General features: G+C 49.0%; 1 protein-coding gene across 7 annotated transcripts in view; it reads left to right on the forward strand.

Annotated features, from left to right (window-relative positions):
- Window positions 1-23,072, forward strand: part of cv-c (RhoGTPase activating protein) — a 436,691-nt gene that overhangs the window by 383,633 nt on the left and 29,986 nt on the right. For all 7 annotated transcript variants that reach the window (XM_089566644.1, XM_089566648.1, XM_089566645.1 and 4 more), the window contains 3 exons: window positions 1,420-1,501; window positions 12,678-12,738; window positions 18,096-18,534. In XM_089566644.1, coding sequence (XP_089422770.1) covers window positions 1,420-1,501; window positions 12,678-12,738; window positions 18,096-18,534 — 582 coding nt within the window. The remainder of the gene's footprint in view (window positions 1-1,419; window positions 1,502-12,677; window positions 12,739-18,095; window positions 18,535-23,072) is intronic.

Genomic DNA, 23,072 nt, shown 5'->3' on the forward strand with positions numbered 1-23,072 from the left:
AGGGCTTGACTGCAGGTACATGAGCATCCGCATACATACGAAACGCACGGCCCTTATCAGTCTTGTTGCCCTTTTCTTGATGATCCATAGCGCGCAATATTCAAGGGACACAACACGAGCGCTAAACTTCCACTGAACGATATTTATTTGGCGCTGACAGCCTTATAAAGATCACGCATGGTACAGGTATAGACGACCAACAACGATTATCTTGTCAAGGTCATCATGTGCCAAGGAATGAGAACAAAAAGCACAATAAAACCACCAATCAGTGAGCCCGTTTCACAATATATCGCCCGCTGCGTTGAATCTAAGAAAGCCAAGTCTTTTCTTGATAATGACATCAAAGGATCGCTGACACAATTTTCCGATCCTTCTTTTTCCATCGCCGCAGCTTCAATTATCTTCCTCGTGTTTTGATCGCTATTTTTTCCTAACACTGAACACTCCCTGAACTTAGGCGCGCACTTGTGACCACGTCAGTGACGAGCCAAATTACCTCATGTTGACTACCCACTAGCCCGAACCCTGAGCCTTCTAAGCATTTCTCTTCCTACCTAATCTTTCCCACTTGATTGCAATGTGGCGTCTTTAGTCCGCGCTAAATGCTTTCTCTCGAATACTTGTTATGCAAAAACCAAGTACCTATGCTCATGAAGCTATTCAGTTATCGGGCTGCGTATTGTAATGCTTAGACGTTTACCACGCGCTGGGAATATCTTGCGTTGTTAAAGCGCAAAACTCTGCTCCCTACTATAGACACAGAATTGCTCGTCGGGTTCTTGTATCTGGTCGTTGTCGTGGCGGGGTGCGGCGCGGTAATTGTGTTTCAGCCAAACGTATGGAGCCCAGTCCCGTCTGAGATCGATCGCAGGCTACGCTGCTCAATACTGTGGATACGCTTATCGTGGACTGCTGCGCTAAGCGCGACGTTAGTTATAACCCTGACCTTTTTTGTTTTCGGTATGTATCGCTCCAACACCGCCGCTCATCTAAATTTTCCCGGAAGGCCACCGAGCAGCCAAGTTTGGCCTAACGTTTGGGCGATTACAACTGGCATGCTCGAGCATGGTCGCCGATTTAGAACTTCGATTACCATCCGAGCTACCGTTCTCAATAAAGCTCTTTAATCCCGTAGGCCGCTTTGCTGCATGAGGTCTCTTGCGTGAAGTGCAAAGTAGTTGCTGCGAAAGGTTAATTAACCAATCAGCCTACGGTATATCGAAAGGTCAGTCAGACACGCAAAGTCGTCGTTGCAAGACTTGCTCACTTCTTGATTTTGGTTGATGGTACTCGATCGCCATTTATTTTTCAGTTAGAGTAATTTGAACTGCTGGTCTTTTAATGACCGGGAGCGTTTGCGTCGATGTGCCCTTCGGTATCGGCGTTAATGTCCTCATCATTGCTGTCCATTTTCAGACAACAACTTTCCCGTGGAGATAACGACTGTCCTACGAGACCACCCGAGTCTCGATCCCGATGAGCTGCAGTCGCTGTTCAGGTGAGACGTATTTTCTTTCAAGTAGCGGCATCAACGGCGCGCCTGTGTATAGCGTATTTAATGAGGCGAGAGCCAATGCGGACTCTTTTTAAAACACGCAGTTGTCGGACATGCTAATTAGGACCTATACTTTGTCCAGTAAAATATGTAATGGCTTACCGGTTGTGCTGCGGACGTGTATAAAGCACACTGTTTTTTTTTGTTTTTTTTTTTTTTGCGCAGTACGCACTGGTGTTGCGTGTCTTATAATGTCGTAATGAGCGATGTTCAAAAAAAGGTAGGCCTGTAATTTTTCATTGTATTCCAAAAAGCGGGCCATGAAATGTCATTATCGAATGGTATGTCAGTGCACCTTTACTAAAATTTTTTAGAGAGTCTATAGACTGTCTATAGACTTCTGTCTATAGTGTCTATGGACTCTAAGACAAACCCCAGAGAACAGTCTATAGGCAATACAAAACCTATAGACAGTCTATTGGCAATCTGTAGATTTACGGCCATACACTTTTAGTAGACTTTTTTCTATATACAGTCTATAGACCATGAATAGAGAAAAAGAAATATCTACAGAGTCTCTAAGACTCTGTTGCTTGCCTAGACTGTCTATAGACCATTTTTATAAGGGAACACAACCAGGGGCTTTATTGCCTTTTAACATCTCTGCCTATCTCTCCTCTCTGTGTCTATCTATCTTTCAATGCTTGCCGTCTATTCCACCCGCACTGCAGAGAGCCACCATGCTCGAACGGGTGTAGGCAAGCTATACACGGCTCTGGTGCGAGCAAGGCGCTGTGTGCCGTCGTTTTATCCGAAGCAAGAATATATAGTGCTATTACATCCGTAGGTCGGAATGCTTCGCTGTACGTATCACATTTAATTGCCTTTTTATGCGAAAACTAGCTGCCAACATCGGTGATACATCGGTTCTTCGCTGGACTTATTTTTTTCCCGTTCCTAATTTGCATGCGGAGATGCTGATCTCGGCATCGCCGTTTCGAAACGCTGCGATGTGCAGATATCCTCGTACCGTAGTTCTTCCTCTGTCTGCCTACGTTTACTCTCCAGGGGGCGCTTCCTGTGGAGTGGGTTTTGTTTTACCGCTTTATCTGCGACGTGCGAGTTTAGCTAATGAGTCCATGGAACCTTTGAGTGCGATTCAGCCAGCAGGAAATTGAAGAATAAAATAGGAGCAAAGCCTCGCGCTTTTCTTGTCTCCACTGCTCCGTTATGTTACGTCCGAGGCAAGAATAAAAGTGAAAATTGCGAGTTATGATGTTTATAGTTTTTCCCTGTTGTTGTCATGGTAATATCATTTGTGTACCTCCTGTTCTGGGAATTTCGTTTTATGTATCGTCTCCCAACTAATTATTACTGCCTCAGTACGCCAGCGTTTAAGGTTTAAGCTACAATGGGTATTTTATGGCTGTTCGCTTTGTGACTGCCATTCTTCCCTTATAAAAGTGGTGTATAGACAGTATATAGACTTCTTATTGACTCTCTTGCCTTCCTATAGATATTTCTTTTCGTCTATTCATAGTGTATAGTCTGTCTACAGACAAATGTCTACTAAATGTGTACGGCCATAAATCGATAGATTGTCTACAGACTGTCTATGGCATTCGTATTGCCTATAGGCTGTTTAGAATTTGTCTATAGAGAGCCTGCAGACTTTATAAACAGAAGTCTATAGACAGTCTATAGGCTATAGACTGTCTAAAAAATTTTTGTAAGGGTTGCTCGCTGACAGATATCTTTGGTTAGAGTTGACGTGATTTTCGCTTGCTTACTCATCCACAAATGAAGCCGACAGGTTTTAATAATAATAATAGTTGGTTTTTGAGGAAAGGAAATGGCGCAGTATCTGTCTCACATACCTCGATGGACACCTGAGCAACGCCGTAATGGAAGGAAGGTGGGAGTGAAAGAGCAGAGAGAAAGAGGTGCCGTAGTGGATGTCTCCGGAATAATTTCGACCGCTTGGGGATCTCTAACGTGCACTGACATCGCACAGCACACGGTCGCCTTGCGTTCCGCCTCCATCGAAACGCGGCCTCCGGGGTCGGGTTCGAACCCTGGTACTCCGGCTCCGTAGACGAGCGCCTTTCAACTGAACCACCGCGGCGGGTTTTCCCCTTTGGCTCTCTGAGGCCACTTTACTACGTGGTATTGTAAAGGGCAGATACGTTAAAGCCGGAAAGGAGGATTAAGCGGCCAATCTGTACCAGCTTGTGGCTCCTGTCTTATGTGATGTGAAGCGTAAAAAAACGCAGGAAGACTTTTACGTTCCATGCCACATCACGGGAGACCAATTTACCCGACAGGCCATCCATATTCTTGCCCCCTTATTAAGGCGGAAGCCTTTAATGCCTCATCGTTGTAAGCAGGAGCTGTCGACAAGAAATGTCACGCTTTTCAGTTGGTCGAAACGGTCGTAACGTCACAGTGCGCGAATTTCAAACGGGGCCAATTGGCCTTTGGCTACTAACCATGCAACCAATTAAAGGGTTGGTTTATGGGGTTTAACGTCTCAAAGCGACTAAGGCTATGAGAGACGCCGTAGTGGAGGGCTCCGGAAATTTCGACCACCTGGGGTTCTTTAACGTGCACTGACATCGCACAGTACACGGGCCTCTAGAATTTCTCCTCCAAAGAAATTCCAGCCGCCGCGGCCGGGATCGAACCCACGTCTTTCGGGTCAGTAGCCGAGCACCATAGCCACTGAGCCACCGCGGCGGCCCCAATTAAAGGGATCGTATAGTGATGCTCCAAGTAAGTTTAAGTTTAGTTAATTGCTTACTTAACCAATTTGTCCAATTAACCTTTCTAGTCAGGCCAGATAAGTAAATAAAACCGAGTAAGAAATTGGCCGAGCTTGGGAATCGAACCCCGGTCTCCGGAGTGCGAGTCGAGCACACTACCACTCGGCTATGCCAGCTCGATGGTTTGGAATGAACAAAGGTGCGTCTAGTGAATACGGTGTCTTCGTTCACTCCCATCTTGCTCCCTTCCTGTTACGGCGAGGTTCAGGTGTGCACCGAGATATGCGAGACAGATACATTTCCTTTCCTCAAAAAACAATTTACTGACGAGCAAGGCGTATTTGTCCGCGTTTCAGATTGGTCCAAATTGTCGTGATGTCACCACGCGCGAATTTTGACGGGTGTCCACCGAAATATGTGAGACAGTTACTGCGCAACTTTCTTTCGTCAAATACAATTTTCGACTAGTGCTACTGATATATGCGAGACAGTTAATGCGTAATTTCCTTTCCTCAAATACAATTTTCATTTTCTTCATTACGGCGTTCTTTCTTCTTTCACTCCACTTCGTCCCTTCCTGTACAGTGCGGCTCAGGTGTCCACCGAGACGACAGATAATTACTGCGCCATTTACTTTCCTTAAAAAGCATTGCGTTCAAAGGGCAAGGCATCGCGCCGAACGGGTGGTGGCGTTCAGTGGACTCCGTGGCAGCGCTACAACACGCTGTCGCGTTCCACTCCTAAAGGCGAAGCTTAAGCGTCATTAATTGGCAGTTAATTAATGCACCAACAAAATGTGAAGTGAACAATCGTGTAGCAGAATGCAGCACTCAGGCTTTCGCCTTTCAGCACTTTAGCCGCTAAAGTTCCTCGTAATTTTTTTTTAGAGTCGCAGCTACCAGCAACTTGATCTCGCAGGCTCCGCGAGTTAGGAAACAGAGCGTGTTTGCACAGCTTTGTGCCATGCCCGTCCTACGGCTTCTACCTGTTATATCAACCGCGCCCAAAACGAGCTACTCAGTTTTAGAAGGACCCGCTAAGAAATGGGAAGGCCTCCGAAGGCACGAAGGGTAGTAGGAGTGGTCCCTGACACGTCAAAGTTCCAACTGGGTACGTCAACTAATGAGTTCAAGGTGCTGCTGTAATCCCCCCCCCCCCCCTCGTTTTTTTTTTCCACATTATACTGTATGGCTTGCTTGGCGGACCATAAAAAGGGATCTCATGTCGGCGAAGCTCCCCACGAAGCATTTTGCTAAGCCCTTTCTTCTATAGCTTATGTGAGCTGTTCTCTTCGAGAGCACACATAAAAAAAAATGAAGAAATGAAGTGAAAGGAACAAAACCACGAGTGTGCTAACACATAAGGAAGGTCGCTCGCTGTCTGTTCTGAAGAGTTTTGCACTGCATGAGAGTTGTTGGGTGCATGCTTTCTTTTTCTTTCCTTTTTGCCGTCCTCTCTAGCTTGAAGGGAGAGACGCTCTTTCGGTGGTAATTTGTAGCGCCACTAATTGCCGAGAAAGGAAGCCTGCTCTTCTCACGTTCAGCGCTTATCGTAATGGCCTCTCCGGCAAAAGATTTCAAGTATCCTTGACTGTAAGATTGTGTCAGCCTTAAGGACAGCAATCCACTTTTACTTACTAGCCTTTTTTTAATGCGATTGCGTTAAAAACCTCATCCCGAAAAGAATGTCATCGAGCAAAAAAATCGTTCATTGGCTGGAGAAAAGTGACGTCACGAGAGCGGGTAACTTCTATTGGCTGGAGGGAAGTGACGTTACCAGACCGGAAGTGACGTCACTTCCGGTAAATACATCAACAGCTTCTAAGGCTGTTAATATGTCTTTGATGTAATGTTTTTGATGATGAATCAACAGCTTCTAATTACACAAGGTAATTAGGGTGTCCCTGGGGATTTTTTTGAAATTCCTCACTACGCTCGCCGGACTTTCTTTTAGATTTACTTTTTCCTTAATTCTCTATCAATTGCTTCAGGTTGGACAGAAAAAGGATGTTACGTTGTTAAAGCGTTCATGTAACCTTGAAAAGGAAAGAAACGAAAAAAGTTGTTCACGTTTTCATTGCATGCGTTCGCTTGTTTGTTTTTTTTTAAATTTTATTCCTGTCCTCTCGCCTTTTGATAATGTGGCGGAGTAAGACATGATGTTGGGCTAGTCGGTTCATGGTTAGAGCGAAACAAAACTGCGCGAAGACGACGGGACAAAAAAAAGGCACGAATACGCACACACAAAGCGCTTTGTGTGTGTGTATTCATGCCTTTCTTTTGTCTCGTCGTCTTAGCGCAGTTTTGTTTCGCTCTGATAATGTGTCATTCATGCTGATGTGTGACATTGCGCTTGCGAACGGTGCCACATATTAATACACGCGAAGCGAGAAAGACGAATCATGTTACCTGGAACACATTTGTCATTAGCCGCGTAGTACGCATTAGCTTCCGGCAGTTGCCCAAGACCCTCTGTAGGCCACTCTGTCACTGTCGGACAAGCACGTATAGGCGATTATCGCGCCTAGATCAGCCGACGCGAGGCGCTAAATCCTTCTCCCACCGCGGCGAAAATATTGGAATGCCTTTTTTATACAGCTCGCGCTCCACAAACAACACACCACGTATATTGGATGTGAAGGCATGGCACACCTATACGTGATGAAATGAAAATAAGGGCGGCTAGGATTTCTTGCAGTTAACCCTTTAATCCTCTGCCTTCAGGGTCAGACGCACTTATGTGTAGAGAAGGATAAGAGTCCGTTAGACGGCGTATTTCGTCAGCCGTCGCAGCTCCATGGTTTAACAGATGTCGTCGTTATGGGGCACGTACTATAGATTAATGTAGTGCAGTGTGTTAAACTAAAGTTCAGTTCGTAATACAGTCGAGGTTCCTTATAACGAAACGGTTTGTAACAAAGTACTGGATATAACGAAGGATTGACGATTCCTCTTGGACGCTCTATCAATACGGGCTATAACGAAGCTACGGGTTTAACGAAATAATCGCGGGGTTCCTTCAATTTGGTTTTAACGAGGCTCAACTGTAGTCTGAATTTCAGCAGCTGTAGTCCCTGGAAGCCAACGTCAGAGGCTCATCAGAAGGCGATCGGAACAGCCTATGACCAATTCATGCGCGATGAAAAAGACGAGGGTAACGGTACAAAATCAGAGGCGAAGAATAAACGGCGGGAAGCCTTCAGAAAGAGAGAGAGAGAGAGAGCTTAGAGCCACTTCCGAGACGCCGTACGAGCGGGGCTGTTCGCCGACTTTGTAAAAGACATCCGCCCGGCCATCCATCACGCGCGCGGCTCACAACCGCTGGCTTCCGGCCAGAGCCATCGCCGCGGACGCATTCAGCAGAGCGGAGCCATTATTTCCCGCCCGCACTTTGTCGAATCTCCTTGGACGGCGGGCGTACATATTTCTTGCGCCGAGACGATCGCGCGGGAGTCTCGCCAAAAAATCCGAGCAGTGGTTCGAAAGCTGGCACTGGTCTTGCACCTTAACACGTCGAGTGACTTTGCTTAACACCGAGTTATGATAGCGTTAAGCGATCGCGGTCTAACGGGGGTTCGTGGTTTTTGCCGGTAACGGTGCACCGGCCAGTGCACCGCTTACCGGAAGATTCGATAACCGAGGCACCGGCTTGAATAATGTACGCGAGCAGTCTCGACAACATACGTGATCAGGCGAGAACTTAGAGACCTTTAGCTTAGCTGCGCCGGCGTACTAGCGTAGACCTATGCCGAACAGGCCGGGCGCCTCGCCGCCCATCTACAGTGGCCGGGCGGGAACGTGCACCCACCCACTCACTGTGCATGCGTAGCACCGGGTGGCCCTGTATGCCTCCGTGACGTCGCCGCCAAGCTAAAACTCTCTAAAACGCTGCGTAGCTTTAGCCTCGAAACTTCGAACGTCGTTTTGTTTGCTTTTGCCTCTCATTTCATCTGTGTTGTTTCGCCGGCACGAAGCCGTGGCTGCGCCTGATGGCGTCGTGAGTGGTTTCGTTGCTTCGAGGCTATGTAGAGCTGCTCGCCGAAACACGCATAGTCGATCCCTGGACGAGCAAGGACACGGCCGCTTCGGCGCACGCTAGAAACAGATCGAGCGCCCATTCGCTCGAACGCTCTTGTGTCGCCGCGCCGTGCAGGGCAGTCCTGGTTCGCGCGTTCTCCGGAACCGTTTCTTTTGTTTTCGCGCCAATCCGAACGCGCGAATGTATACGTCTCGGAGAGAGCTCCGTGCTTTTAATGGCACTCGCCTTCCCCGGGACCGTGTTTCTGGTGTGCCGCTACAGTGCCGCTCCGGGCAAATTATGAAGGATGGGGGAACTGCTGCGGGCACGCGCGCGCCGATGATTCTCTTTGTGTTCTGTGTTTCTCCTTTTTTTTTCTTCTTCTTCACACGCGCGCGGTAGGTATAGGAGGGTGTTCTTTTGCGGTCATTTTGTTCAGCCAGGCCGCATACTTCGCCGGTTTAGGCAGCGAGCCCTAACGCGACGTTACCCGGACACTCTAGATCGGTCCTCCGAATTTTTCGCCATTTACCCTCACTTCCGCCGTGCATTTTCCTTCCTTCCGCGTTATTTCTTTTTTGTTTTCGTTATTTCAGTCGCCTTCGTGCGGTGATGTGCGCAGGATGCTGCTGCACATCGATTTTTTCGCGACGTGAACGATATTCTTCGCTATGTCTTTTACGACATGATGGATGTCAGAGAAAGTGGGCAACGGCAATATTGGGTGGTCGGCCGCATTTCCGAAGTGTTTCTTTTTTCTTATTCTTTTCTCGTTATGATTCAGGTGCGAATAATAGGTGTGAAAAAGCAATAAAACAAGTTGGAAAAGGCAAGTCTGCAAGAGGGACTCTGAAATCGGGGCCTGTGTATTTCATACTGCTGTTTTTTTTTTTTTCATTAATGCGAAAGCATTTCTAGGCTATGTAGGCGGGGTCGTGTCCGTAAGACGTATCCGCAAAACGTGTCCGCAGCAGTTGTGACGTCCTCGGAAGCGATAGCATCAGACGAGTGGTTGTAATCGAAAGAGGATAATGTGTGGATGGTGCGCAAAAAAAAAAAAAAAATGTGCCGATAAGATGAGTAGTTAATTAATTAGAACCGAAAATGTTGAAAAAACGTTGAAATAGCGTGGTCGTCGGGCGGGAAAACCGTCGTGAACGGTAAAATAGTGGAAAAATAGGCCAAAAAGTGAAAATAAAGTTTGAAATGTAATGAAATGTAGTTGATGGGTGATCATTAATCGAAAAAAAGTTTCATTGACATAGAAGAATGGATTAATTAATTATCTGCAAAAACCATCGGGTGTTTGAATAGGCTGGACGGGGATATAGTAAGTGGACGGGAAAGTGAACACGGCGCCAAATTTGAAAAACCAAAATGGTTGATTGATATAAAAGAAGGTGTAATCAGCGTAAATAAACCGACCTTTAATTAAAGCAAAACATAACAACGCTAATTAAATAGTTAATTTAATTAACAAACAAAAATAACACGATAAATAGAGGCAAAGAGAGGCGAAGTGTGCCGAGGAGGCGTCAATGCTTTCGCATTCTCCCAGTGCGGGTTGTCGCAGTGATCTCTAACTTTTTTATTATTATTATTTCGAGGTGTTATAACCGTCGTTCTAACGGAGCGCGATGCACGCGGGCGTTGCGATGTGGCCCCTCATTATTATTCGCACCGTTTTTGAGATTAATTAGGCCTCTCTGGTAAAGGCAATCGGTCCCCCTATACGGAGTTCGGTGCGGCCTATTAGTAATGCGGAGGTTTGCCTCCGTCGCTGGTGTGCCTCAGGCAAGCTCTCCGCGCAGGCGTGCGCAGTACATTTCGACCGCCGTTGCATGCATTGCCCCTCGCATGGCGAAAGTCGTCGTCACGGTTTTCTATTTGCGCCGTAAATGGATGTGCCGCGTGGCCGACGTTTGTCGCGCTATTTCTGGCGACCATAGCATTCACTGCCAATGTGCAATCAGCCAGTGCACTTAGCTGATGAATTAAGAAAAAAAAAAAAGCGCGTGCGAGACGAACAGGAAAGCAGATAGAAAACCCGTGTTCAGCAGCTTGTTTGGAACGTGTCGAGCTTTTCAGCGTGCCCTTCACCCAATCCAAATATAGTGTGCCAGTCTATCCAAAGCTGAGTCCCTTCGGTCCATTTTCAGTGGCCCTCTTTCGTGTTCCGCGGTGTCCCCGTGTTTGCCGACCTAAATTAGCGCCCTGTCGTCGCCGCGGGGGATGGGGGTGATATTACTTGCAGGAATGGAAATGATATACAACACGCCGCCTGTGCACCGCTTCGTTCGCGTCATACTGAACGGCGGAATGTGTGCACAAGTGGCGCAGAAATGAGGTTCGTGTGTCGAGTTCCCTCTTCGCTTGTTTTAAGAGCATTATAGCTCTCATTGCTTACGCTTATCAAGGACGCGTCTGCCGGAAGTTAAGGTCAGATTGACCAAAATAGTAACCGCGTGACCACACTAAATCACCTAGCAATAGTGGGTGCGTAACGCCTCAATTGATACCTATACTTTCTATCCGTTATACGATATGTGCCAGAATAGCGGCCATCGAAGTGGATGGGACCCCCCGGGACCACCATTTGCATAAAATTCGGGGAACACCCGTTTGACGCAGAATGTTCGAGGTGGCATCAGATGATTTTGCATTGTTCCTGAGGGTAAAATTACTAGTTGAGATGAAGCCTAATTTATGTGCGGGATTCGCAACGACGACCTTTCGGCCCACAAATTGTGCATTACGAGGACCTTAGTACGGTCATTGCGGCCGAACCGTTTGTCGCAGGGGGTTACGGATGGTGTCAAACGAATCTTCGTCTTGGGATGCATACGTTTATAAAATTTATTAACTGATATAACGAAGAAATATGCCGAATATAGCGAAGGTGGCTGTGAATCGCAATAGTAGTGCAAAATCCATGAGGTAGATGGCACTGCTTGTATCTTACAAGGGATGTTTCCGGAAAGGAAACATCCGCGTATGTTTGGATTTGGTCTTCTCCACGTTTGCTGAGGACAGCGATGTAATCACTCGAGGCTCCCGTAGCTAACGCTCTGAAGTCGAACAACTGAGGCAGTATTGTCGGGGAATTTTTTGTTTGATCGTTTGTTCCGTCTTTCTTCCTTCGTTGTTTCCCACTGACAATGCAGATTCGACCTGCTTAGTCTTTAGCTCCTCGTCCTTGTTGAATGGCATTCAGTGTCCCCACACTTTGGCCGTGTTATCTTGCTAAATCCAACCTCTTGCCGCCATATAGGAGGGGAACGCCAGGAAGATGTGTTGGACGCACTCACGAATTCCGTGCTGCGCGTTTATTCTAGCTTCCCGTGTTTATTGACGTCGTGGCGTGCGAACCGAAATGCCATAGTCTCTTTGAATGCATGACTGCCATTATTCTAACGAGCCGATGGGATGAAATGCCGTATGATGAGGTGAAGTGATACACTCCTAAGAGAACAGAGCTTTGCGCGCGACTGGGGGACGAGACGTACCCGCATGGGGCCAAAAAAAATTGCCGTTGGTCACGCCACTAACTATAGGTGCTGCATCAGTGAACTAATGGAACGACGAGTGTTTTCGTGAATGGCTGCCTGAATGTCGCCTGTGAGCGTGTGGTCCTCATACTGGCAGTTAACTCAGTGCTTATTCCAACAGCTTGTTGCCAAGGGCTGGTTTCCAATGGCTGGTTGCCGCCTTGTTTCGTCGTTTTCGTGGTTCAAGTGTCCGAAATAATTGGTAGAGAAGTTGCGTTGCATAACGGCAGCTTCAAGCCAGTCTGCGCAGACGAACGGATTTTGGACGAGGATTTTTTTTGCTAATTTAACGCGAATTCCTGATGGAGTTTTCACTCAGGCTTAGGCGCAGATCTTGAAGCCAGCTTCGAGGCAACTTTTGATGGAGGATTCGAAGGAGGACGTCTGCAGTGAGAGCTAGAAGGCATATATACTTGCTCACAGCGATCGCGCACTTTGACTTCAGGTTGCGCCTAATGAAAACCAAGATTCTGGTTTTGCTTATAGGGGTTTAACGTCCCAAAGCGACTCAGACTGCGAGGGACGCCGTAGTGAAGGGCTCCGGAAATTTCGACCTACTGGGGCTCTTTAACGTGCACTGACATCACACATTACACGGGCCTCTACAATTTCGCCTCCATTGACCGCTGCGGCCGGGATCGAACCCACATCTTTCGGGTCAGCAGCCGAGTGCCATAACCACTGAGCCACCGCGGCGGACAAAACCAGGATTTTGTTTGAAATGAATCCAAAGCTTGTCTGTGGCTCAAATTCCTTGATGGTAATAATTAGGGACGACATACATCACATGTCCAAAATTTTCGCTGATTTGTAACGCTCAATGACCTTTCCATTTTGCTTTTCCAAACGCAGGAGACTCAACACCCTGAACAAGAGCGCCCGTTTGAAGAGCGATGGCCTGGTGAAGCAGTCGGTAAGACAGCTTTTGTTTTATGCCTACCTATTAATGCGATTCTATTAAAAGCATTATTAGGAGGGAAAAAAATTTGGTGTCGGTCATAAAATTCTTGCATTGGCTGGAGGGAAGAGACTTCTCCAGTCCGGATAATTCTTTTCCGGAGGATAAAGTGACGTCACCTGAGCGAATAATTCCCATTGGCTGGAGGGAAGTGACGTCAACTCCGGCAGAGGCAGCGACAGCTTCTAATGCTATCGCGTTGCTAACACATATAGGAAATTAGGAGTCCCTGTCAGTTTTGTTCAAGCCGTGCTATATACTTTAAGGCGAAACCTTTGACAACGTCTAGTTACAAATGTAATTCTGGAAGCTAGCGCAGAGTCCGACGACATGGACTCTTTTGGCAAGGCATATGTAGACAGGAATTTTTGTCTTTCAGCAGGTGCCCAATATCCAATATAATTTTATTCTACCGGAAGGGTAGGGGTGTCCAAGAGCTTGATTTTTGGAGGGGGGGGGGGGGGGGGGGGGGGGGCAACTCACTTCTCTCCTTTGGATACGTGCCTGGTCTTGGTTCTGTCAGCGTCAATATTCTTCGCCATTTGCTCCGACTTAATTGCGAATCGAAAGATGAAGTGTGTCTCCGTGCCCTTTAGCGACCGCTTTTCTATATGGGCGTTCGCAAAAGCCTCGATGTCTGTCCCACTGTCGAGATAAATGAAGTGGACACACCTGGTGGCGAAGTTCTCCGAGATTCTCAACTGCTGGCGGCTCTTTCTCTGTCTTCGTTCGTTTTTTTATTACTCCGAAATTACGAGCAGGTCGTGTCTGTTGCGCCGTGTCTAATGAAATAACGTGTGAAAAAACAATGACTTCTTCCTGCTTAATTGAGTCGCGTCGTGAGGGGCAGGTGTCTCTTTTTACGCGTTCAGTTTTCGGCAAGAAGTTCGTAGGGCAGTTTCTCTTTTGTTTTAGCTTTCATTTTTTTTTGTCTTCAAAAATCGTCCTTCTATAATTTTTTTTTGTCCTTGTGAACCTTCCGGCGCCAAAAAGGAAGGGCGAAATAATTTCCCCGCGGTTCTGAGCTCCGCTTGCTCGCTTATTTTCTTTTTTTTTTATTCGAGGTGTTTGCCATTAGGCATAATGTAAAAGGGAAAGAAAGTTATAAGAAGGAGTGTAAATAAGCCTCGCTTAAAGAGTGGCAAAAGTTCACGATAAAGCGATTATCATGAGTCCACTTGCGATAGTCGCCTGCAACGTCCCATCCCAGGCCTACCTTCTTTATGAAGCGTCGTCTCACGGAAGCTGTAGGCGGGCAAATCCACAGCAAGTGTTTTTCGTCACACTGGTCTGGCGCAGCACCACAATGGGGACACTTGTCAGTCACTTGGAAACGTTTGTCACGCCACCGATGACGCACAGGACTCAGAGCCGCTCCTGCCCGAATCCGGCGCACTGATACCTCCTCCTCCCGAGTGAGACTCCGGGGGAGAGGGTACGAACACGGAGGAATTAGTGCGCGTGTTCGCTGACGCAAAGCCTGTTTCTCGCTTATTTTCTCGCGCCAGCTTGGTCCGTACTGACGTCATCCTACCTCGTCTTGTCTTCTTTCTTTCCCAGAGCGCCGTGCCTCGGTGCTAGTATACTTTTCCATCTGCGCGTATTCGAACTGCAGGAAGTAGCCTGGAATTCCGCTCAGAACGAAACTGCGCCGTGTATCAAGGTGACACTTTATCGCAAACATTCTCTACTGGCGTTGGAGCTCTAGCGCCGGAGCCTCTGAAGCGTACATTGAGTGGAAACCGCGGACAAATAGAGATTTGCCTGTAATGATAGACTACGGTATTCTAAATACAGAGGCACTCTCACCGAAAACAGAGAATGAAGAGAGAAGACTAAGAAAGGAAATACAGGTTTAGGTTTTAGCGTCCAGAAGTGACTCAGGCTGTGAGGGGCGTCGTAGTGGAGGGCTCCGAATAATTTTGGCCACCTGGAGTTCTTTAACTTCCACTAACATCGCACATTGCTCGGAACTCTCTAGCATTACGCCTCCACCGAAATGCGAGCGCCGCGGCCAGGATCAAAGCCGCATCTTTCGTGTCAGCATCCGAGCACCGTAACCACTGAGCCACCGTGGCGGCTGGAAATACAGGTGTCGCCATCACCGGCCAATTTCGCAAGTAAACTGCGTGCATACACTCAGATCCCTGAGGCTATGCTACACCGCCGTTCACGTCAAAACGGCGGTGTAGCATAGCCTCAGGGATCTGAGTGAACGCACGCAGTTTACGTCAAAACGGCGGTGTAGCATAGCCTCAGGGATCTGAGTGACGGCGGCTGTCAGTCCTTCTCGGTGTGGTCGTAGCGCGTTTCAGTCGAGTAATGGCGGGTAAATTCTAAAATTTAATTTTCTCAGTCATAAATCCGTCTTTTGCTGGCGATTAAGCATACAAGTGAAGGGAAAAAGAGGGGCTCGTTATGGCATACATGACGGAAGCCAGCAGCCACTGAAACCAAGGGAGCACAGGGGATGCCGTTTTTTTTAATTTGTAGTTTTTCATCAATGGGAGATTAAAAAAAAGCAGAAGAAAAAAATTGCGAGGACACTTTGGCAACTAAAGTGCTGAGAGGCGAAAGCCGAGGACACTATGCCATGACGACTTCCGGTGGATGTGACGAGATTTTAAGTGTTAATTGCGCTTATTTACACATTTTTCCATCTAATTTGAGACAAATCCGGCGTTTTTCCGACCATTCTGTGACAATTTTAACTATGCCGTGACGACTTCCGGTAGATGTGATGTCACACTGTTCCCGTGGCTATATCCACGTCCGCGCTATTTCGACGCAATTTCGACATTTTTGCCGATAATTAATTAACTAATTTTTCTACTGCCGTCAAACTTGGCTACTTAGTTCATTTTTTCCTCCTCTGTCTGAAGCAACCATTCGTTTTCTTCTATCTTTTTTAGTTCCCGAGTTAAACGCGTGTGACACGCTTTGTTAACGGATGATAGTATGAGCCATTAAAGGCTTTCGCCTTATAACAACCGCATGCCGCTGGTGGGATCTGGGCAAACGTTAACATACCTGGAAAGATCCAGAGAATCCTTTTTAAATTGGGACAATAATTGGATGGAGCTGTCCTCTGCGGAGTTAAGCCTCTCTTGAAGGTACGCGTTTACCGCTGTGCTGAAGTGATGAATGCCTCCATTGCCCTTGGGTTCTGATCTTAGGCTCATCCATTTTAGTCGCAGTCAAATGGGATTGTACGGAGAATATCCAATCCAGCTTATAGAGGGGCTTCGGGAGCTGTCACCATTAACCCCAGGTGCATCAGTCGGACACGACTCGCTGCTCGGCAGCTAGAAAAATTGCACCTCTCCCGTGACCGACAGTCGAGTAAGCATGAAATGTTTACGGGCCTAACACAGGCTCCATTGCTCGGCTTAAGCAGCTGTGACGGTGGCGGCATTGAAATCCAGGACGATGCAGAAGCGTACGCGGACACGACGAGACGCAGGCCTGACAAGAATGTATATGCAGCGCGTTCGAATACTCCGCGAGCGTGCCAGAGGGGGAAAGGGCATGAAGGCCCTGCGGCCGGTTTTTTACATGCGTGAGTGTAGGACCGAAGCACCATCCTTGGGGAGCGCGCGAAAGCAGTTTTTCAGCCGAAAGCCCTTCTCGCCCTGGAGCTCCCCTCTTTCTCTAAGCGGCCTTCTCTCAAAGCCCCTAACAGATCACGTATGACAACGAAGTGTATTGTGGCATGTATGTGCTTTTTGCACGCGTTATTAGAAATCGGAAATTATAATTCCGTGAATTATCAAATGCACAGCTCGACTGATATCTTGATAAACATTGAGAAGACACTGGCAGCAGTTATTTTTTGTGACTCGTTTGGAGAGCAACCGGCGCTTGTATGCCGTCCCGTAGGAGGGATTAGAGAGTCTCGTTAAATCTCGTTTAGTCTCGTACGGTGCCCGGATGTTCTCGTTTTAGAGCCCGGATGAGTGGAATTCAGTGCCTCGATGGTGGCTTTCGGTCTCGGCGTGACGTCACCACACTGCCGACAACGGGAGCTAAAAGCATTTCATGCTTAAGAAGGCACTGGCGTTGACCAGCTGATTTAGAAACAGTGTTCATGTTTCGGCTCCCAGCACGGGGCTTTCTTCACAATGAATTGATCAACAGAGTGGCTCGTTTTTTTTTTCTCTTGTTTTGGATACTCGGCTCGAAGAGCGTGCATATATCGAGTTCAGATTGCCGTCGTTACGATTCAGCGTATGAGGTGTAATTTGTATAAGTGACTCCAGATCTGGCCTTGATACTCTGTTTTTCTCGTGCCGTGATGATCACTTCACGATGATCGCCCACTTCATTGTGAGCAAGGCCTCCATGTAGGGAGCCGAAACGTCAACACTTACCCGCACTGGCCCCGGACATATCAGAGTGCCAGGCACCGTCGAACATGCCTTGTCAGTTTCGCCACTATTTCTGGGCTTCGACCGACCGCCGGCGAGCTCCGCTGCAGCCGGAAGCCGTGAATAGAGGCGCTCCAATCCGTATCAGAATGTTTCGTTGAATCTGTATGGAGGGAGCTGCTAAGCTAAGCGAGTTAGTGACGAAGGTAGATGGCGCCGATCGAAAGAAAGGTGACGAAAAGACGTTCCGGCTGCCCCACGAGAGACCTGCTCACAGTGTTCAGCTTATGAGCAAGGCTCCCATGCAGGAGCCGAAACGTCTTTTCATCACCTTTCTTTTGGTCAACGCCATCTGCTTTCGTCACGTACCATCCCGACCAGACGTGATTCCGTCAGGCCATTTATTTTAAGCGAGTTGTCGGTGGACGGTGCCCACACTCAACGATTTCGCCACTGTCTGTGTGGCTACCCCCCTGCAATTCATAATTTCATTTGATTCAGGAACGAATCATTATATTATACCGACCCTGTGCCAGGTGTGCCGCCAACGCCGTGGCGTGCTCGTCTGCCTCCTGGTAAATTCAAATCAATTCAGTCAGATGAATTGGGTTTAACCAATGCCAGTTAGTCAGTTCATTCCGGCTCGATTCTTTTGAATTCAATTCAGTCAGCCATATTGAACACATTTCCGTCGGAGCTGCGTAATAATTCTGGAGTTCTGAATGCGCCGATAGAGCTGTGGAAGGCATACTACGTGGAGAGTTTACTTAAAGGAATTGGTGAGCGCTAAAAACCACGGAAAAAACCACGGTGGAGAGTTTCCGTAGAGCCGTGCTAGCTACTAGCCCGTTACTATTGCGCCCGATCCTTGCTTCCCGCGGGCTGTCCGAGTGTCTCCTCGCGCTGACCCCGGGCCTTGTCGCTCCCTGGCTGTGCCGGACGCAGATGCACCACGACAGCGACGAGGAGGAAGGCCCCGCGCTGAGCTACAACTGGCAGTTCCACCGCAGCAGCCGGCGGTGGTCGCGCGTGTCCCCGCCGCTGCCCGTGGTGGTCACCCCGACGGGCGGCGGGGGCGCGTCGCGCACGCCGCAGCACCTGGCGTCGCACCAGGGCCTGCCTCAACAGCAGCAGCCGCAGCAGCTGCCGGGCGAGGCGTACAGCTCCCACGACAGCGTGTTCCTGGACGAGCCCCGCAGCAGCCCCGAGAGCCGGCTGTCGACGAGCGACGAGCGGCTGCCGGCCGCCGGCGATCTCGAGGGCTCGCCGGGACCCAAGCTGCGGCGCAGCGGCTCGGAGCGCATCCGCGACGCCATCCTCCGCAGGATGGACAGCCTGCGCGGGAACCGGCGCCGAAAGAAGCGCGGCGCCCAGCCGCACCAAGGTGTGCTCTCCTCCTTGCATGCAGGCTCTTTTTCTCCCGCCCTCCCTCCTTCGGCCGAACGGCTGGACGAGTCCAAGCAGCTCTGTGTTGTTATCGTACAGTCTAATTACTTATTAATGCGAAAGCATTAAGTGGCTATGTCGTGCCATCACAACTTGACCGCACGATTGAGTTGTCCAGTAAAGATGAATGTGCGAAAGTTTGATTGTGCTAGATAGTGCGTGATGAGGTCTTGCTGTGGGGAAAATTTGGTTCGTGAGTTTTAATTAGTTAATTAATTACACGCTAAAATTACACCTAGTTGTCAAAATAGCCACGGACGTCGATATTGTGGCGGACTGGAAGACGACGAACTGTGCAGTGGCGCGGGTGGGAGCGCTCGCGCCAGGCCGTCACCGCCATTAAAGTCATGTCATCACCATATCCTTCGGGTTCAGTCTTCATCGGCCTACCCTCGCGTAACGATATAGTACATGGACGTCAGAATAGCCCCGGACGTCGATATAGTGTGTGGACGCTTTGCTTTCGCATTGCTCCAATGTAGGTCGCTGCAGTGACCTCAAAGTTTTTAATTTTGATCATTTAGAGCGCATCACGAGAGGGACAGTGTGCGATGGGTAGTTTACATCGATGCGTGTAATACAAGGGACAAACTCAATTTGTGTGCACATTCCCGAGCTTATAAAAAGAATCAGTGCAAAACAAAACGAAAGGTTCAGAATAATGACAGAATCAAGGTCGGGAGTCCGCCAAATTGTCGACAAAGCGCAAAACCATCGCCCTTCTGTCGCTGCACTATGAGTGTTATTTCCGGGCGACATATGCCCGGAAACGAGGGTCTGGAGGTAAACACTTATGTGTGGCTGCGCGGGTTCCTGAACCACTCAATGCAGTTTCCCACAAATTATGAGGAAAAAGGCTCACAATACTGTGAATAAACTGGGACAGGGAAACAGAGTAATGTACATAGAAAACTATGTTCTAGTTTCAAGATCAAGTTGCGATCGAAGCTTCACTTGAAGTGCGGTTTGAATGAAATAAGATTAAAAAAAAAAAAGAACCTTGAGCAAGAATGACGCTGGCCGGATAACAAGAAGGCGGAAATTCGTTTCTGCTCCCATGCATGTGCCTTGAGAACAAGGCCACCGCTTGGAAGCCGAAATGTCTGAAAATTCGGAAACCGTTGCTTTGAGAACTTTTGAAGAACGATGTACTTAACGCTGACGCTCCCACACATGCGTTCCTTTCTCTCGTCTTTTTCTTTTTTAACGAACTAACAGCTCCGGTTCCTCTAACGGTCTTCTTCTGCAGAGCGTGGCGAGCTCGTTTAGAATTTATTTGCGCTATAAAACAGCCTCGTCTAGCTATGCGGTAGCGCCGCCGATTTTCACTCTGAAGAGCAGCATACGAGCATGACGTTTGTGGAGCATGAACGTCGCCTTTGCAACGTCGGGCAGAGTTAAGCTCTCCTTGAGCATGGAGACTCAAAACAGTCAGCCTAACGAGGGCATACCTTAAGCCGGCGTGAATGCGAAGTCTGTCAGACGCCGACCTCGTTAATGCTGCATTGGTGCGAGGCATCAGACGTTGGGTACGTCCATTGCTCGCATATTCCCATGCGCGGCATCAGTCGCTAATGCTGGGCGCATATTTGCGACTCATGACGGCGTATCAACCATCTCTTTATTCACGCTTCGACTGCCCCAGAGCATAACCCGCGCCAGACGGGAGCACCCTCTAGAACTTAACGAGCGGGTGCTTCGTTTCTTCAGATGGGCGCTCAGGGTCTGCTGATTCGGCGCACCTAACGGTTTTTGTGGTTTTTGAGGAAAGAATAAGGCGCAGTAACTGTTGATATCGATATCGGTGGACACCTCAACCGCGCAGTGAGGGAAGGGAGGAAGATGGGAGTGAAAGAAGAAAGAGAGAACGAGGGGCCGTAGTGAAGGGCTACTGAGCCGGAGCACGCAGGTTCGAATCAGACGCGGTGGTCGCGTTTCGATGGAGGTGAAACGTAAAAGACCCGTCGCGTTGGCTGAGTGGTTAGGGCGCTCGTCTACTCACTCAGAGTACCAGGGTTCGAACCTGGCCGCGGCGGCTGCGTTTCGATGGAGGCGAAACGCAAAAGCGCCCGTGTGCTGTGCGATGTCAGTGCACAGTGCACGTTAGAGATGCCCAGGAGGTCGAAATTATTCCGGAGACCTCTTCTTTCACTCCAACCTTCTTCCTTCCCTGAGACAGTTAATGCTCCATTTCCTTTCCCCAGAAACCACTAAAAATTGACTACATGGGGATCTTTAACGTGCACTGACATCGAACAGCACACGGGCGCTTTTTGCATTTTGCCTCCATCGAAACGCGGCCGGGTACTCCGGCTTAGTAGCCGAACGCTCTAACCACTGAGCCACCGCAGCGGGCGCAGTTTTTAGAGCGAAAGCTCTACTCCTCTCGTGCAAAGTTGAAGGTCATGTGGTCATGAAATTTGACCTTCAAACCAGGAGACATGTCGCTGAGCCTTTTGGAGAGAGGAGCAGGGGAGAGGTGATTGTTGGGGAGGACGTAGGGGAGAGAGTACCACAAGCGTGGAAGTGAAACACACTTTCACCAAGGGTGAAAGTGTATGGGGGATATGTGACACTCCTGCTCCTGCCCTCATAGCAACTGCCTCACTAATAATTTTAAAAAGAAATGTATGTTTTGTTTTGTTTTTTTTAGAAAAGGAAAAGCCAAGCAATTGTTGCAGTCTTGGTGTACACCTGAACTATGCCATGAAAATTGGTTTTTGAGGAAGAAAATGCCGCAGTAACTTTCTCACACCTCGGCGGATACGCCCGCCTTGCCATGGGGAAAGGGATCAACAGGGGGGATGAAAGAAGAGAGTATTGAGGAGGGGAGAAATGAATTAATGAATAAAACTTTTATTGATCCACCGAGAAGGAGCCCCCAGATCCCCGGTCACGGCAAGCAGGCGTGGGAAGTGGGTAGGGTTGCTCCGCAGACTAAGGACTAGTGAACCAACATTGTTGCTTCACGGCCTCAGCCGCCAGGCGGACGACTTGCTGCTGGATGGCGGGGTCCTCGCTCCGCAGCAAAACTTCCCAGGCTTCATGAAGCAGGGAGAAAGACCCGCCGTTGTGTCAGGTTTCGGATAAATTTTGTTCACCTTGTGCCCCATAACGCGCACTGTTGCGGTGTTTGCGTTTCGTGTAAAAGTTTGGAAAACTTGTTTTTGGCACGCTGCTTTTTAGTCTGACATCAGGCCGACGTGCGACCAGTACGTGCCACACTTCGAGAGGTGCTCGTGCTTGGGCGCACCATCTACCAGAGCGAATCGTATCGTTGCCGATGCTCTTTTTCGGGGAAGTGTTGTTTCATACAGGTCTATACGCACTGTTCGAAAACTGCAGTGGCCCTCATTAGGGACCTCACTCGGCCTGACGCCGAGACGCCGCCTGTGCCTCCAGATCGCTCCACGACGGCGTGTGAGTGAGCAGTAAGGGAAAAGTCTATGCGAACACGGTGTAGTTATGAGGACGAGCGAGCGACAGAGTCGACCCACTCTCGAGATTGGGGCTGGCTACGCCGACCCGTAGTAATTGCGACCGCAGGAAACTGTGCTGTGCCTCGCCCCCTCCTCTGCTCGCAAGTGAGAGAGAGCCCGGTTTCTTGGTTCGCCGTCTTGGAAATGCCCGCGCGATGCGAGCGTGGCTGCTTCGAGTGCGGCGCAGGAGGGCGTTATTAGCGTCGGCGGCGGCGGCACAGTGCTCGTGACGAATCTGCTTTCTCTGGTCGTTAACCTCCTGAGGGTCATTAGGCCTTGATGAGGGCGCCAGACTGGCCTGTGCGCTCTGGCTCTCCGCATTCCACTTTTGAGGTCACACCTTCGGGTGGGGGGAGTTCTTCCTCCAGGTTTTATGCTTCATTCGTTCGTTTTTTCGTTATCGCACTCGCTCTCCTTCTCACGGGTCTACTTTCTTCTCCTTTTTCTTAACTTTTTACTTCGATGTTGTGCTTCCAGACACGGGACGGCCTGCGTTGCGGGCGCGGCTTTGCATCGTTAAGCGGAGAACGAAAGTTTCCGTTTTTCTTTTCTATTTTCTTTTTTTACCCGCGCGTGCGTTCACTTCGGTCGCCCTTTGTGTCACGCCACGCGTGCGTTCTTTGCTGTTCCAGGCCCTGTTGCACGCGTGTTAGTTTGAGTAGAAAAAAGTGCGTCCTGGGACAAAATGCTTCCAGCCACGCGAACGTCTTGGTGGGAACGAACTTTCGGCGATAAGCAGCGTGTGAAACCTGCTCCGTGCAAGCAAGCACACGCCGATGGGGGCGAGGGCGCGCCCCGAAGAGGCGCGGGTGTGATATTTAAAGGCCAAGGGGGGGGGGGAGAGATAACCGCGCCCTGCCGCGGCCTGATTCTACCCTTTTCTCTGATCTCTTCTTCCAGCGTGCTGGCGTTAAGTGAACGTACCGGGCACAATCCTCCTGCCGTTTTTTTTTGCTTTTTTTTTTTATAGGGGGGGGGGGGGGGGTTGGACTACACG

This window comes from Amblyomma mixtum, chromosome 1, assembly GCF_055824585.1.
Source record: "Amblyomma mixtum isolate Tamu chromosome 1, ASM5582458v1, whole genome shotgun sequence".
NCBI lineage: Eukaryota > Metazoa > Arthropoda > Arachnida > Ixodida > Ixodidae > Amblyomma > Amblyomma mixtum.